Source organism: Vulpes lagopus, chromosome 2, assembly GCF_018345385.1.
Source record: "Vulpes lagopus strain Blue_001 chromosome 2, ASM1834538v1, whole genome shotgun sequence".
In the NCBI taxonomy this organism is placed as follows: Eukaryota; Metazoa; Chordata; class Mammalia; order Carnivora; family Canidae; genus Vulpes; species Vulpes lagopus.
In genome coordinates, this window is record NC_054825.1 from 150693674 (window position 1) to 150708323 (window position 14650).

Sequence of the window (14650 nt, forward strand, 5' to 3'; positions counted from 1 at the left end):
GTGGTGGGAAGTGCTCCAGTGGCTCTAGGATGTGACTGAACATCCTAACTTTTAACCAGAAATGAAAGGTCAATGAGACCATTTTCTTTTTGAAACAAGGGTTATTCTGCTTGGCTAGTTGCTGCATTTTCATGAGGAAATGTAATGAAATTGGAGACAGGAAACAACTCTAACAATATTTTTGTGGGGCTGGAAGTGAAGCCCTCCCAAGAGACCTGGAGGGGATACTTTGGCAGTGGTCAAGAGCATAGCTTCTGAAGTCAAACGGACTTGATCTTTAAATCCTCTCTCTGTTACTACTAGCTTTGAGAACATGAACATATAATTGAGACATCCTAGAACTTGGTCTCACATTTGTAGAATAAGGGTAAATAATGATAGATACCTTAGAGTGTGATTGTGGGGATTGAATGGAGCATGATTGCAAAGTCCTCAGCACTCAGAAAGTATGGAAACATGGGGGAACATATAAAGCTTCTAGCAAGAGTGCATGGGACTGTGGCAAGGATAATACATACTTTCCCCATTGCATCATCATATCACTGTCAAGTAACATGCAATTATTATAAAACAATCTATAAGAATATGTATTAGGATAAAGCTAAGCTGCCATAGCAGAGAGACCTCAAAATATGACTCTAACAAGACAGAAGTATATTTCTCTCTAATGTAATATTGAGAGATAGAAGGTGATTCGAGTGGGGAGGTATCTTTATTCTGTTCTTTCTGGGTTCTTTCCATCTTGTTGTTCTCCCATTCTGTAGAATGCTGTTTCTGTTGAATTGTCAAAGCAGGGTCACTGCCAATCCATGTTTCAGAAAGAGAAAAGGATGGTGGAAGACATATCCACTGTTTTAAGGCCGGCCAAGACTCAGAAGACCCATGACTTGAACTTAGTTTACATGGTTGGTCATTCCTAACTGCAGGGGAGCCTCCAAAATGTAGTCTTGAGAAGCCATGTATCTGCTAATGCCTTAATACTAGGGAAGTAAGGGAGAATCAATTTAAGGGATAACCATCCATCTGCTACAGGTAACTAAGGACAAGGAGGATCAGGCCAGGTATACTACATAGACAAATGATTAATTCAGCCCCAAAATTCCTTATTGACATCTTTCATGTAGATAGTACTTGGCTCTATAGGGGATTCAGGGGTGACTTAGGTGAAGTGTTTGCACTCCAAATACTTGGAGTCTAAGCAGACCAATGTTCATCATTAGAAAGTCTTCAGGAATCTGTAGAGCTTCTGTACGTGCAAGGGGCTGTGAAGGAACCTGCAGAGGACATAAGTTTGCATAGAGGAGCTGAGGGAGCTTCTCCTGTTGTGAAGACACTGAAGGACTCACGGGTGTTACTGTAGTGGCGCTTATTAAGCACTTCCTAAAAGTAAAGGAGCAGTTGTAATCAGTGTGGGTTACCCAATGTGTAGATGAGCCAGGTTTCTGAATCCTTTCACCACATTGTTTTCAATAGAGACAAATATCTCTGGGGTATGAGCTTTGGATCAAACAGATCCAGGCTTGCAATCCTGACTTTGCTACTTATTTAGCAGTGATAACCTTAGATAGATTATTTAGAATCTCTGAGCCTTACTTCTGGAACTCTACAATGAAGGGCTCAGATGAAATGGTGTCTAATCCTTCTCAGCTAAAATAATCTAGGATTATCAGATGGCATTGAGATGGAGAAGAGGGAAGGCAGTTAGTGGGACTGAGCCCTTACCCCTGAGCAGTTTTGCCAGGTTTTTCCTGGACCAAGCTCTTGTGCTTATCCTATATAAGTTACTACGTGGGGCAAAATTCAGGCTTTTGGAAAGGGCATAGCTTACTTGGAGTACTCTTCTACCTCCTACCGGGAAGGCCCCCCCTCCAGCCTTCCCCATAGTCAGTCTAGAGCCCTTATTCTAACCTATAGATATCCAGAACTCTCCTTTACAAGGCCCTCCCCAGTTTCCAAAATTGCTCTTCTCATCTGCCTCTCTACTAAACTCACCTTTTCCTCAGTGCCAGAACACTGATTAGCTAAGCCAAGGACAGGTCTAGTTGTAGTAATTCATACTAAGGTATGTTAACACTACAATATTGTATTTTTCCAAAAAGATCCTGTTAATCCTTGAAATTGAATAACTGATAGTATGGAATCTGAGCACTGAGAGTGCTTGACAGTGGAGGGAGAAGACATGTTTGAGTTGAAGGGCTATCCTGGAAAGAAAGATGATAAGTAGATAGATAGATAGATAGATAGATAGATAGATAGATAGATAGTAGATAGATAGATAAGATAGATAGATAGATAGATAGATAGATAGATAGATAGATGACAGATGTATCAGAATGATGAAAAACATGGAATATGGAACCAGACAGCCTGGGTTATATCTCAGCTCTATCTCTTACTGTATAACTTTGGGAAAGTTTTCTAAGCTCTCTATACCTCACTTTTTTCACCAGTAAAATGAGAGTCATTGCAAATCCTGCACTTAGGGTGGCTGTGAGAAGTAAACAAACTAGTAGATGCAGCATGTGAGAAATAGTACCTGGCATGGAATAAATGCTCAGCATATTGGCTGTATTGGTTGTAACCTACTCAGATGGCCAACTTGTTGGTTTACCTGCAAGCTACCATGTAATGGGATTCTGGTGTTTTTCTTTGATCCAGGTGGCAATGAACCTGATACCTCTTCAAACTGGCTGCTTCATGTTGTCATCCCTTCCATCATCATTGTTTTGATATTCATAACTACAATGATAGCCCTAAGAAAACAGCTCTTCCAAAAGCTTTGTTTTAAAAAAAGTAAGTGAGTTTTATTCATGGTAACCAGATGGACTGAATGTCTACAGTGTGAGACTCTGCTTTGCCCCAGTGGCCTACAGCTTCCCAGTCTCATACTATTCTCCTCAGGGCTTGTGCATCACTTTGAGCTTAGGGGCTCCTTCTGATGATTTTCCCCCAGAAGAAAATGGCTCTAGTCTTCAGTGAGCTGAAGTCCTCATACTAAGTATTTTAAAAGGAATGTTTTGTTCCTGTGCTGAAAGAGTTTGCTTTGTTCTTTGAGCCAAGAAGTGTCATTAGCTTCGTGAGATCAGTGTTATTTTGGCAATGCAGACCGCTGTGTGGTCAGAGTTCGCTGAGGGGAGGATGCCAAGATCACTTCAGAAGATCCTTCGGTTCTCATCCCTCCTTTCCCCAGTCTGGGTGTCAGCAGGCTGAGCCCTTCCTCCAGCCCCAGGAATCTTAATCCCCTGGTTGGTAAGGAAAAGAGAAAAGTGTGTGAGGCCATTTGGGGGCATGAAAAGCACCTGTTTTGATGGTGTCCTGAAGTCTTTCAGCAGCAACCCAGGAGTCCTTCCTCAGCTTGTCCTGTTCTCCCCCACCCACTCCTATTGAGCAACTTTGAACCCTGGCCACAATATCTGCAGACTGGTGCTTTCCTAAACTGTTTCTTTGTCAGCACCCAGTGTGTTCCTCCCAAGGTCTACACATGGCCTTGTCTATAGAAAAGGAAATGGCATGTGGAAATAATAGGAATTTGAGGTGGACACTATTTGAGAACTGGGGTACTTTTAGGTGGTTGTCATGCTGCATTTATAGTCTAACTTCTGTATTCTCTTCTGCCATAAGATATTGTCATGCTCTATTTGTCCATTGCCCTATACATACACCAACATGGGTACTAACCACAAAACCCTCTACTATAGAATCCCAGGAACTATTGTCAACAGAAAGGGGGGCAGTGAGGATTGAGGAAGAAGGGAAAAAAGAAAAAGAGAGAGAAATGATAGAAATGGAGAAGGAGAGCATCTCGCCATAAGGGAGGATTTTTAGTGTCTTATCCAATAGAACTTTAACCAAACAGGATCACTTCTGCAAGTCTGTGACCTCAGAGAGCCACGGCAGGTATCCCTCACCAGAATCTTATCTTCTGCCATCTTCTCTTACCTCCTCCATACACACCCCTCAGAAACACAGATCTATGCCTAAGTTCCAGGCCTGGGTTCTGAGAACCTCTTAGTCACCTCGGAAATGAGCAACACAGTCTTCTGTCCCCACTGTCTTTGGGAGAATGAAATGGGGCAGAGCACTCAAAGGTAGAGCAGAAGAAATTCTTTCCATTATCCTTTACCCCAGTCTCACAGGTGAGTAAGGATTTCAGCAGCTCCAAACTGGGTGCAAGGCTCAGGTACCAGCTGCGGTGGGAGACACTTGTTGTTAATAAGAGTTAAGTGAATACATTTGCAAATGATTCCTTTTTTGTTTATAATGAACCAGAGTGAAATCACAGCAGTCTATATAAGACATGCCCTCCACTCCCACCCCGCAACTCACATGCACTGGGATCTGCTTTCTCTCATGGGAGGCACACAGGTGCACTTGCAAAAATGCATCTGCCATGGACACAGATTCATGTGTCATGGAAGAAGGTTGAGAATGGCTGACACTGTGAATAGAGCTTTAAACCAGGGTCCGAAGGCTAGGTCTGGACCTGATGCTGCCGTGTATAGGCTCTATGATCGTGAACGAATCACCTAACTTCTTTGAGATGGTTTTTCTATCTGTAAAATGGGAAATGACATGAGGATGAGCATTTCACAGCTTACTGACCCAACCTCACTGCCATTACTGGGGTTCACCTGGACTAGAACAAGATCTTCCAGCTTGTCTCCCTGCATGCATTCTTGCCACTTGTGATACGGTCTATTTCACTTTTAGCTGGAACAGGCTTCTAAATTCCACCAGCCTACTACATCTCCATGACTGGCCCTCCTCCAGGGCTTCCCCTGCTCACCAGATGAAGCCCCAACAAGCCCTGAGTGGTGTGACTCACAACAGCTTTACACTTCCTTACCATGGCCAGTGTCCTCCAAGCTCTAGCTGTAGAGGAGTTTGTAGTTCTCAGAGACCCCCAACTCCTTTAATCCTGAGTTTTCTCATTTAGCATTCGCTCTTCTTAAAGTACTTCCTTCTCCTAGTTCGCCTGAGTTGGTCATCCTTTATTTATTTTTTTACTATGCATTTTAATTTTATTTTTTAATTCAGTTTGCCAACGTACAGTAACATCATTAGTTTCAGATGTAGTTTTCAATAATTTATCAGTTGTGTATAACACCCAGAGCTATTCACATCACATGCCCTCCTTGATGCCTGTCATCCTTTGAATCTCAGCCAAGCTGCCATTTCATCAAGCCTGCTCTGATTCTATGCCCTCATCATACCCATTACAGCAAATCGCCATAGCACCTACTTCTCTTTTCAATACGCTGAGCACACATTTATATGTCTAGGACCTATTTTAATACTTTGGGCTATAAATGTAATTGCATCCCTTTTAATTTTCCAATTAATTTCCTCAAGCACCCACCTGCCCATCTTAGCCAGAAGTCTAGTGTCTCCTTCTTGCAGCTTGTACTTCTTCACCTCCCACAGACTTGTCAGGAGGCTAACTTAGCCCACAGGGCTGCTGCTTCCAAACAGGCTGCTGGCTCCCAGGGTGCCAGGTCAGTTCCTCAGAGGGCCCTGGTTTTGAGCTGCTACTGTTTCTACTCCTGCCATATACAGCTCTGTTCCCTCTGGGGTGGGTGGATGAGGGTCTCCATCCAACATGCAAGACAGCCTTGCTGGTCCGGGTTCTCACACAGACCAGAATGACCCAAAATGACAACTTTCTGGCTCCCTTCACATGTTTTACCATTGTTTCCAAAGCAAGACCCTCAAGAGCTGATGAGACCAAAGGGGCTTCCTGCTTTAACTACAGCTGCACCCAGACAGCTTCTTCTGCTCAAGCCTGGGATGGCAGTCCTAAATTCCTTCTTCTTTTTTTTTTTTTTTAAGATTTTATTTATTTATTCATGAGAGACACACAGAGAGAGAGGTAGAGACACAGGTAGAGGGAGAAACAGGCTCCCCGCGAGGAGCCTGATGCAAGATGCGATCCCAGGACTCTGGGATCATGGCCTGAGCCAAAGGCAGACACTCAACCATTGACCCACCCACGTGCCCCATAACTTTCTTGAGTTCCTCTTAGAGCCAGGCTGCCCTGAACTTCTCAATCCATCTGAGAGAGTCAAGTAAAGGGGTAACAATCTCATCCCCTTTCTAGCCAGAAGGCTCCTTGGTTCCTAAACAGATTTATCCACCTATGTTTCAACGACCAACTCTGCACAGCATGATGTACTGGGAGGGGCAGCCGTGGTCAGTCCATAAAAGGTTTTGTACCTAAGAGGAGCACTCAACCTAAGAGGAGCATTTTAACAATTCAGGGCTCCAGGTGACTCACTAGATTCTAGAGAAGAAGCTAGCAACTTCTATTGTAAAAACAATGTCAAGGTCTGCTACATCTGCTAGTCTGTAAGTTTTATGAGTGCAGGGGCTGTATTTCTCTTATTCACCAATATATGCCTGAAACGTTACCTGGCATATGTAGATATTCAATAAAATTTTACACATTGAACTTACTATCTGCAGGTACCCATGCTAATCTGCTCTATATGATATAATAGCCATATGTGTTATTTACGTTTAAATTAAATAAAAATTCAATTCCTTGGTCACATTTTAAGTGTTTATACCTTATTAATGCTCAACAGTGACATGGGGCTAGAGGCTACTGCATTGGACACAGCAGATATACAATATTTCCATCTTTGCAGAAAGTGCTGTTGGACAGCACTGGGTTAGACCCCTTACAAACTTCTTTTCAATTAATTTTACAAAAACTGCTTGAGGCAAGGGATAGTGTTGGCATGGCAGATGAAGAAACCAAAGCTCAGAAAGTATTCCTAAAGTCATATAGCTGGGGTTTGAACACAGGTCTGTCTAACACTAAAATGTGTGGCCTTTTTTGTTACCAAAGTGCTTAAAAACAATTGACTCAATCTGACTAGCATTATTTTGAGCAATGGAAGGAGAGAGTTTCATTCCAAAAGAATTGAGTGACTTGACCATTGGCTGGGCCAATGGAAAAGCCAAGCACAGAATCCAGGAAGAGTCACCAGGTCGCTATAGAGACCAGATCTCTAGAATAGGCCTACAGGTCTTTTTTTTTAATTAATTAATTATTTATTTATTTATTTATTTATTTATTTAGATTTTATTTACTTATTCATGAGAGAGAGAGAGAGAGAGAGAGAGAGAAAGAAGCAGAGACATAAGCAGAGGGAGAAGCAGGCTCCATGCAAGGAGCCTGACATGGGACTTGATTCCTGGACTCCAGGATCACTGCCTGCGCCCAAGGCAGGCGCCAAACTGCTGAGCCACCCAAGGATCCTCAGCCTACGGGTCTTAAGAACAGTATTTCTCAAATGCTCTGTGGTAAGGAACTATTTATTTTTATTATATTTTTAATATGTTAGGGTCAATGCTTTTGCAAAATAAGCTAAAAATTGAATTACTAAAAAGCGAAAGAAAAAGAAAAAGACATACAAGCCCAGTTTTTACTGGATTCAATAAATATATGACATTTCAATAAATGTCAGGAAAAAAAAACATAGACAAATTACTATTAAAGTTTCTAAATGTTTATACTAGATCTCTATAATTGTCTCATTGAGGGCTGCTAACCAATAGTTCACCTACCACCATTAGCCCATGGACTCTACAGTCTAAATGACACTGTCCTGAGAGATTGAGCCAGGACTTTACAGGGATTTAAACCAAAGACAGAATATGTTGGCTGATGGTTACTTAAGAACCATAGAATGGCTGCACTAATCCCAAGCATTAGAGAGGACTGCCCTAGGGGTGCCTAGGTGGCTGAGTTGGTGAAGAATCTGCCTTCGGCTCAGGCCATGATCCCAGGGTCCTAGGATTGAGCCCCACATCGGGCTCCCTGCTCAGCAGATAGTCTGCTTCTCATTTTCTGTCTGCTGCTCCCCTTACTTGTGCTCTCTCTCTGTGTCTATCAATAAATTAATAAAATTTTAAAAAAGAGAGGACTCTACCATTCAAGGACAATTTCTGTGGGTTAACTCTTAGGCTCAGTGTAAATCAAATATAAATCCTTGTAAAGAAGACTGCAATGCTGGATGGAGGCCCTCCAAGTCCAGGCCAACGTCAGTATTGTCATGAGGGAATTACTAAAAATCTGGTATACAGAGCAGAAGCAGAATTAGGGATTCACTGAGTTCAGGTACCCAGGCAACTGCAGGACATGGACATGAAGCTCTGGAAGAAAATCAATGTAGGGGAGAGAATGTGACATCAGGGGTTGAAAAAGAAATGAAACCAGGGGAACAGTGGTTTCCTTTTATGAACTTGTGCTTCTTCCCCCTGAGTTACTTTGAAACAGTATCTGTCATGTACACCTTAGTATAAAATAATTGATCGGACCTTTTGCGCTATGTAGGGCAGACAGGAAGGAAGCGGCAGTCAAGAAAAAAGCAGAAAAGGGAGAGAGAATCCTGAAGCCAGACGTTTCCTGGGCTGAATACCCAAATTAGCAGGCCCTCAGTTTTTGAGTGCCTGGGACCAGGGTTTGAGAAAGGAAAGCAGAGGACTGCTTTGTTTGCAGTTTTCACCTAAGAGTATGGTTTTACATACCCTGTCATTCAGCCTGAGGTCTCCAGCCAAAAGGCACATTTAGATTTTTACATGTCTTTTATTTGGATTAACTTTTTGTTCTGCCATCTTTTAGCCTATAAACAGAATACTTTTCTCATTAATCTTTTTCCATCACTGGAATTTCTCTTTTTCAGACACAACAAAAAACTCTATCACCACCCTAAGGAGGGAAGTGGACGGAGCTGTGAGTAGTCCATGATTTGTCTTGTCTTTTTCTGTCCCAGCTTGATTTAAGAAATGACCACTGTTCTATGAATGCACAAAGGGCAACTGGACGGTTTCAGTCTCTGCAGAATCTTTCCGTTCAATGACATTTCAGCTAGTTGCTGTTGTAACCGTATGTTGTTCTATACTTTCTTGGGAGGAAAAAAAACGTGTCTGCTGTACAACCACAGAACAGTTGTACAGCCTTTGGTATGTCTATATTTCTAAGCTCTCCAGCACAGGACATCTGGGCTCACATATTTAGAAATGTGGTTAATACTTAACACCAAGGGAAGATATTCAACTGTAAAGCAACCAACAGCTCCTGTTTTTGCAACAATTACTAAGTACGTTGTCTTGGCTATGGGTCAAGTTTGTAATGCTCAGGGAGTAGAAAGAAAGTCTCTTCATGAAGCTGACAGGCTTGGAGTTGGAATTTGTGGAAGATGGGATGTGGAGGTCAGGGGAATTGGGGTTGCTAAAATCATTTGGGCTAGTTGGATGAAAAGCATAGACCCTGGGGAAGTGGTGTTTTGAGGACAACAGGCCTGGGTCATATTGCACAAAGGGTATTTCTAGCTCTCTTGGAAAGCCACCTTTCGTTTTGTAATCTAGGAATCACGTGGTGTGACACATGAATTCATGAGTTCACCAAAATGAGAGGCAATTCACAGAAATTTCTAAATAGCTTTGTTATCAGCCACTCAAAATATTCAGAACTGGTCTTTTTAGAATTCTGCTGAATATATCTGTAAAATTCCAGAGGCACCAACTGTAAAAGCAACTCTAGAAAACCTTCCATACCAGGTTCTGTGTCTGGCTGATACAGAACACACAGCAACTTATAAGCATAAAATAGGACCAGAAGGAATAAAATTAAGCCCTGCAGCCTCCCACCTGCCACCATATCCCTGAAAGCCATTCGTGAACATACAGCCTGTTGCCGTAATACTCATCCCTGGGTGCAGAACCAAGGAGCAAACTGCAGCTTAGACCTGAGCTATACTTGAGGTCCAGTTATGCTGAGTTTCTCTGGATCCACAGTGAGATTTTCTGGACTCAGAAAAGTTTCAGATTAATACTGGCGGTCCTAATTGAAACATCTGTTTCTTGAGAAACAAAACTCCTGTGTTCCTATAGATCCATCCACTTGATCAACAGGTGAGTTTCCATGGGAGTGGCCTCAAGCATTTGTCTGAGTTCCATGAGCTCAAGCCTTTGCATCTGTCTCCTTCAACTACTCAGCAGGAGGAAAAAATAGTGAAAGTCTTGAGAGCAGAGGGGTAAACTCAGATGCCCATATTGCCAGACAGGTGTTGAAATGAGTAAGAGGAACATTCTATAACCAGGTAGGGAATGGTGACAAATGGACTAGCCTAATATTGTCAGAGAAGATGGAAATCCAGATTTTTATATAAAATATCCTGGTGATTAAATGCTGCCTGAAAGTATTTCAAGTACCAAACAAACCAAATAAAATATGTCCATAGGCTAACTGAGCCCACCAGTGGCCAGTGGCAACCTCTGTCCTAGAAAGAAAGTATTATCAGAAAAGAGCTTAGAATCTGAGTAAGAAAGGCAGAACCATCCATCTGAGGAATTGAGAGATGCTCAAAAGCTTGCAACCATTCTAAATGTCTCATCCTGCGGCCTCCATACGTCTGAATATTGCCCTGTTAATAGAGTGACTTCTTTGGATTAACAGGGTATCAACCATTTTCAAATACCTCTCCTTAAAACAGAAAAATCTCATATCCTTTTAAAATGGTATCTGAAATTCAAAATGAAGTAAATACTTGGTCAAAAGACAAATTAAAGAAATAAGACTAATTCTCTTTCCTCCAACCAATGATAATATAATCACCCTTTGTACCTTCTGACCTGGGGCAGGGAGAGGCAATGAGGTGAGGGAATGATGTTCCTCCTCTCCCTTCCTCACTCCTCCCTGGAACTTACCTGAGAATATGTGCTATGCTGTGAAGAGGTCAGAACCACTTAGATACACATCACAGAGGACTCACATAGGAATGTTCCTGGTACTAGTATTTACAAGAGCAGCAAATTAGAAATAATCAAATATGAATCAATGGAAGAATAGGTGACTAGGAAGTATACATAGCAACTAAAATGAAAGCACCAAAACTGGATGTATTTTTGAGATGGATAACTGAAAAACATAATTTGAGAGGAAAGATAGATTTCAGAAAGATATAGACAATATATTGGCAATTACAGGGTTTAAAAACATGCAAAGAACCTCTATGTAGCATTTATGGAAACAGTCCTATGAAGTAAAAGTACAAAACAGCATGGAAATTATATACACCAAATTTAACCTCTTAAACTGGGTGGTTGGGTATGCAGATGTCAATGATATTATTCTGAGGGGTAGGCACATAGATGTTGACAATATTATACTTTATTGTGTGCCCAAAATATTTCTTTTTATAAAAAAGAGATCATGATTAAAATTCAAGGGATTTAGATTCAAGTTTTTCTGTGAGCTAACTATAGAATCTCAGGTAAGATCCACTCCCTTTCTGGGCTTCAGTTTTGTCACCTGTAAACCGAGAGGGTTGGACCAAGTGCAGAAGGGCAAACAGGCCTCCTGTCAGCTCCAGGAGGTGCTTAGGGCAGAGAGAAGGGGATGGTTTGGGAGACCATTTCTAGGCGAGGAGTGTGGTGATTGATAAATGATGTCTGCTTCGGGTGGGGATGCGGAGAAGTCATAGATCTTGGCCATATATTTGCCAAACGTGGAATAGATGCTCTTTTAAAAAAAACATTTATGTGTGTATCTGTGTTTCTGTTTATCTTTTGTCACATACATGCATATTTTAACCCTTACATAATGCCAACACATTATGTTGTTTTCTTCCTGGTCCAGTCGCATTCAAAGTTATTTGTGGATTGACTCAAATGTAGAAATTGACAATGATCAATGGTGGTGGAATATTTAAAAAATGGCTCATTTTTACTTAGCATAATGTTTTATGACTTTGTCTAGACAAATATTAATGTGTTAGATTTCAGTGTTTTTTTTTTTTTAAAGATTGTGCTTATTTATTCGAGAGAGAGAGAGAGAGACAGAGATGGCAACAGAGATAGCGAGTGGGGAGGAGAAGAAGCATCCCTATAAAGTTGCTCACCAGTTGTTAACACTTTATGGAGAACTCATTTCACATTTTGGAGATGATCCCCTAGGAAGAAGAGGGAGCAGGACATGGAAATAGTGATTTGGGGAATGGGAAGAGAATAGGTCTGGGGCCCATTGTTTGGAGGGCCAAAGAACTTGGTGCCTGTTGTTGAGGGCAAGAGATACTTCAGGCTCTTTCAGGGAAACAGAACCACAGAACCACTAGGAGACTGGCAAATGTGAAATCTGTAGGGCAGGCTTGCAGGCTGGAAGTTCAGGTAAGACTTAAAATTCGGAAACCTAAATCTGTAGAGTAGGCCAGCAGGCTGGGAACTCAGGTGGGACCTGTGCACCACAATCTGAGGCAGAAGTCCTTCTCTGGGAAACCTCTGTTGTCACTTTTCAACCAATTGAATGAGACCCACCCACATCCTAGAAGGTCATCTGCTTTATTTAAAGTCCCCTGATGGGGAGTGTTTATCACATCTACAAAATACCTGCTTCACAGCAACATCTAGACCAACACTTAACCAAATGCCTGGGTACAACAGTCATTTAGCCAAACTGACACAGAACATTAACCGTCACAGGCATTGAGATGTGAGGGGGGCAGCCTTGCCTGGAGTAAGTGAATTTCCCGGACTCTTCTGAGCCTGAAAAAAAGTAGAAGTATGTGACTATCTATTATCTGGTCACAGAGTTGTCCAAGAGGCCCGGGTTCTGTCTAAAACCCATTCAGCCATGATCCTGCTGCCCTAGATGTGCACACAGACTCACTTTTAGGGTTTCTGCTCAGCTCATTGTCTCTTTCAGCAACAAAAGGATGTGTGACCTATCAGCGTCCTGCACTTTATGTGTTTTGAAATAACGAATAGGTGAGTAAACTAGGAGGGGAAGAACAAGGCTGTCACCAAAATACCCTGATAAAATTAAGCTGAAGGGTTTGGAAATGATTCATCTATCTTACCGTCCATTAGTCTGTGGTTCTTGTAGTTTATTCTGCGGTAAATGTAAAAGTTAACTGATTTTGACTGAATTTTTTCTCACTACTACAAGCTAAATCTTGTTTAATTTTAGTTGTTGGCCAGCTCAAAAATAAATAATTTATACACCTTTTAGAACATTTTTAAAATTACATATTTTTTTCGTGAGCAAAAATGAAGCCCAAGAAAGTATAAAGGAAATTAAAGTAATTTAGAATCCATTGCACACAGATTACCATGGCTAATACTTAATATTGCTTCAATTTCTAATATTTTTTTGTATTTAAATTTTACAAAATCAAATTATAAGGTATACACATAGCTTGATATAGTTTTTTTAAACTTAATTTTGTGTTATTAGGATTACTTATGTGATTAATGGCTTTCATATTTTATTGTATACATGGACTGGGACTTAGCTTCCTAATTCCCTGTTGCTGGACATTTCATGTGTACCTTATAGAATCATTTCATGTTTTTGTTATTTAGGTATTATCACAATTATAGCCTTATACATAAATCTTTATATTCAGCTCTGATTATTACTGTAGGTAAAATCTAAGATGCAAGTTACTGGGGTAAACCTGTAGGCGTTTTTGAGACTCTCAGAATGTATTGCTGAATTGCCCTCTAACAGGTTGTACCAATTTGTACTAGCAATATATGAAAGACCTAGTTTTATTATTACACCTATCCCAGTGCTAGGTATTATTGTTTTCAAATTTTACTAATTCAGAAATTGAAAATTGTACATCTCGCTTTCTCTCCTGCTTTAAAAGAGAGAGAGAGCATGTGAGCATAAGGTAGGGGGGAAGGGTGGAGGGAAAGGGAGAGAGTCTTTTTTTTCTTTTTTTTTTTTTTTAAAGATTTTTATTTATTTATTAATGAGAGACATAGAGAGACAGAGTCATAGGCAGAGGGAGAAGCAGTCTTCTTCTGGGGAGCCTGTTGCAGGACTCGATCCCAGGATCCTGGGATCATGACCTGAGCCAAAGGTAGATGCTTAACCACTGAGCCACCCAGGTGCCCCAGGAGAGAATCTTAAGCAGCTCCACACCCAGCATAGAGCCTGACATGGGGCTTGATCTCACGATCCTGCGACCACTGCCTGAGCCAAAATCAAGAGTCGAACACTCAACCAACTGAGCCACCCCGGCAATCCCATCATTATTATTTTAATTTGCACTTTAAAGTAACTAGTGAGCTAAAACATTTCATAAATTTATAGGTTTTTATCTTCTTTGGGAACTGTCTATGCATCTTTTCCATCTTTTTACTTATGCCTTCACTTAGAGTTAATAGTAACCCATTACCTGCTATATAGTCTATAAATTTCCCTGATTTGTCACTTACTGTTAAGCTTTTTTTTTTTCTTATCCTTAGAAAGCAGGTACTGGATATAGTAAAATTGGGTTCACAGGACCAGGTTATAAACATTAATGTCCTAAATGGCATATATTTATTAAAAGAAAATAAGTCAGTTAAGCATCTGCCTTCAGCTCTCGTCATGATCTCAGGGTCCTGGGATGGAGCCCCACCTTTGGCTCTGTGCTCAGCTGGGAGTCTGCTTCTGCCTCTGTCCATCTCCCCTACTCATTCTTTCTCTCTCTCTCTCTCAAATAAATGAATAAAATCTTGTTAAAAAAAAAAGCAGAGTATATTAATTGTAACATTTATGCTAGGTAATAGATCACAGCAAGTAGGACCTGCTGTTTCTAGAGGACTGAGTTATACATTTCTAGAAAGCAAGTGCAGTATCTTCTTCCTTTCA

The 14650-nt window shown here is 41.1% G+C and overlaps 1 protein-coding gene across 3 annotated transcripts in view; it reads left to right on the plus strand.

Moving 5' to 3' along the window:
- Positions 1-14650, plus strand: part of PDCD1LG2 (programmed cell death 1 ligand 2) — a 58457-nt gene that overhangs the window by 37652 nt on the left and 6155 nt on the right. For 2 of the 3 annotated variants that reach the window (XM_041743877.1, XM_041743879.1), the window contains exons 5-6: positions 2659-2793; positions 8691-8740. In XM_041743877.1, coding sequence (XP_041599811.1) covers positions 2659-2793; positions 8691-8740 — 185 coding nt within the window. The remainder of the gene's footprint in view (positions 1-2658; positions 2794-8690; positions 8741-14650) is intronic. The other variant, XM_041743878.1, reaches the window with a different exon arrangement.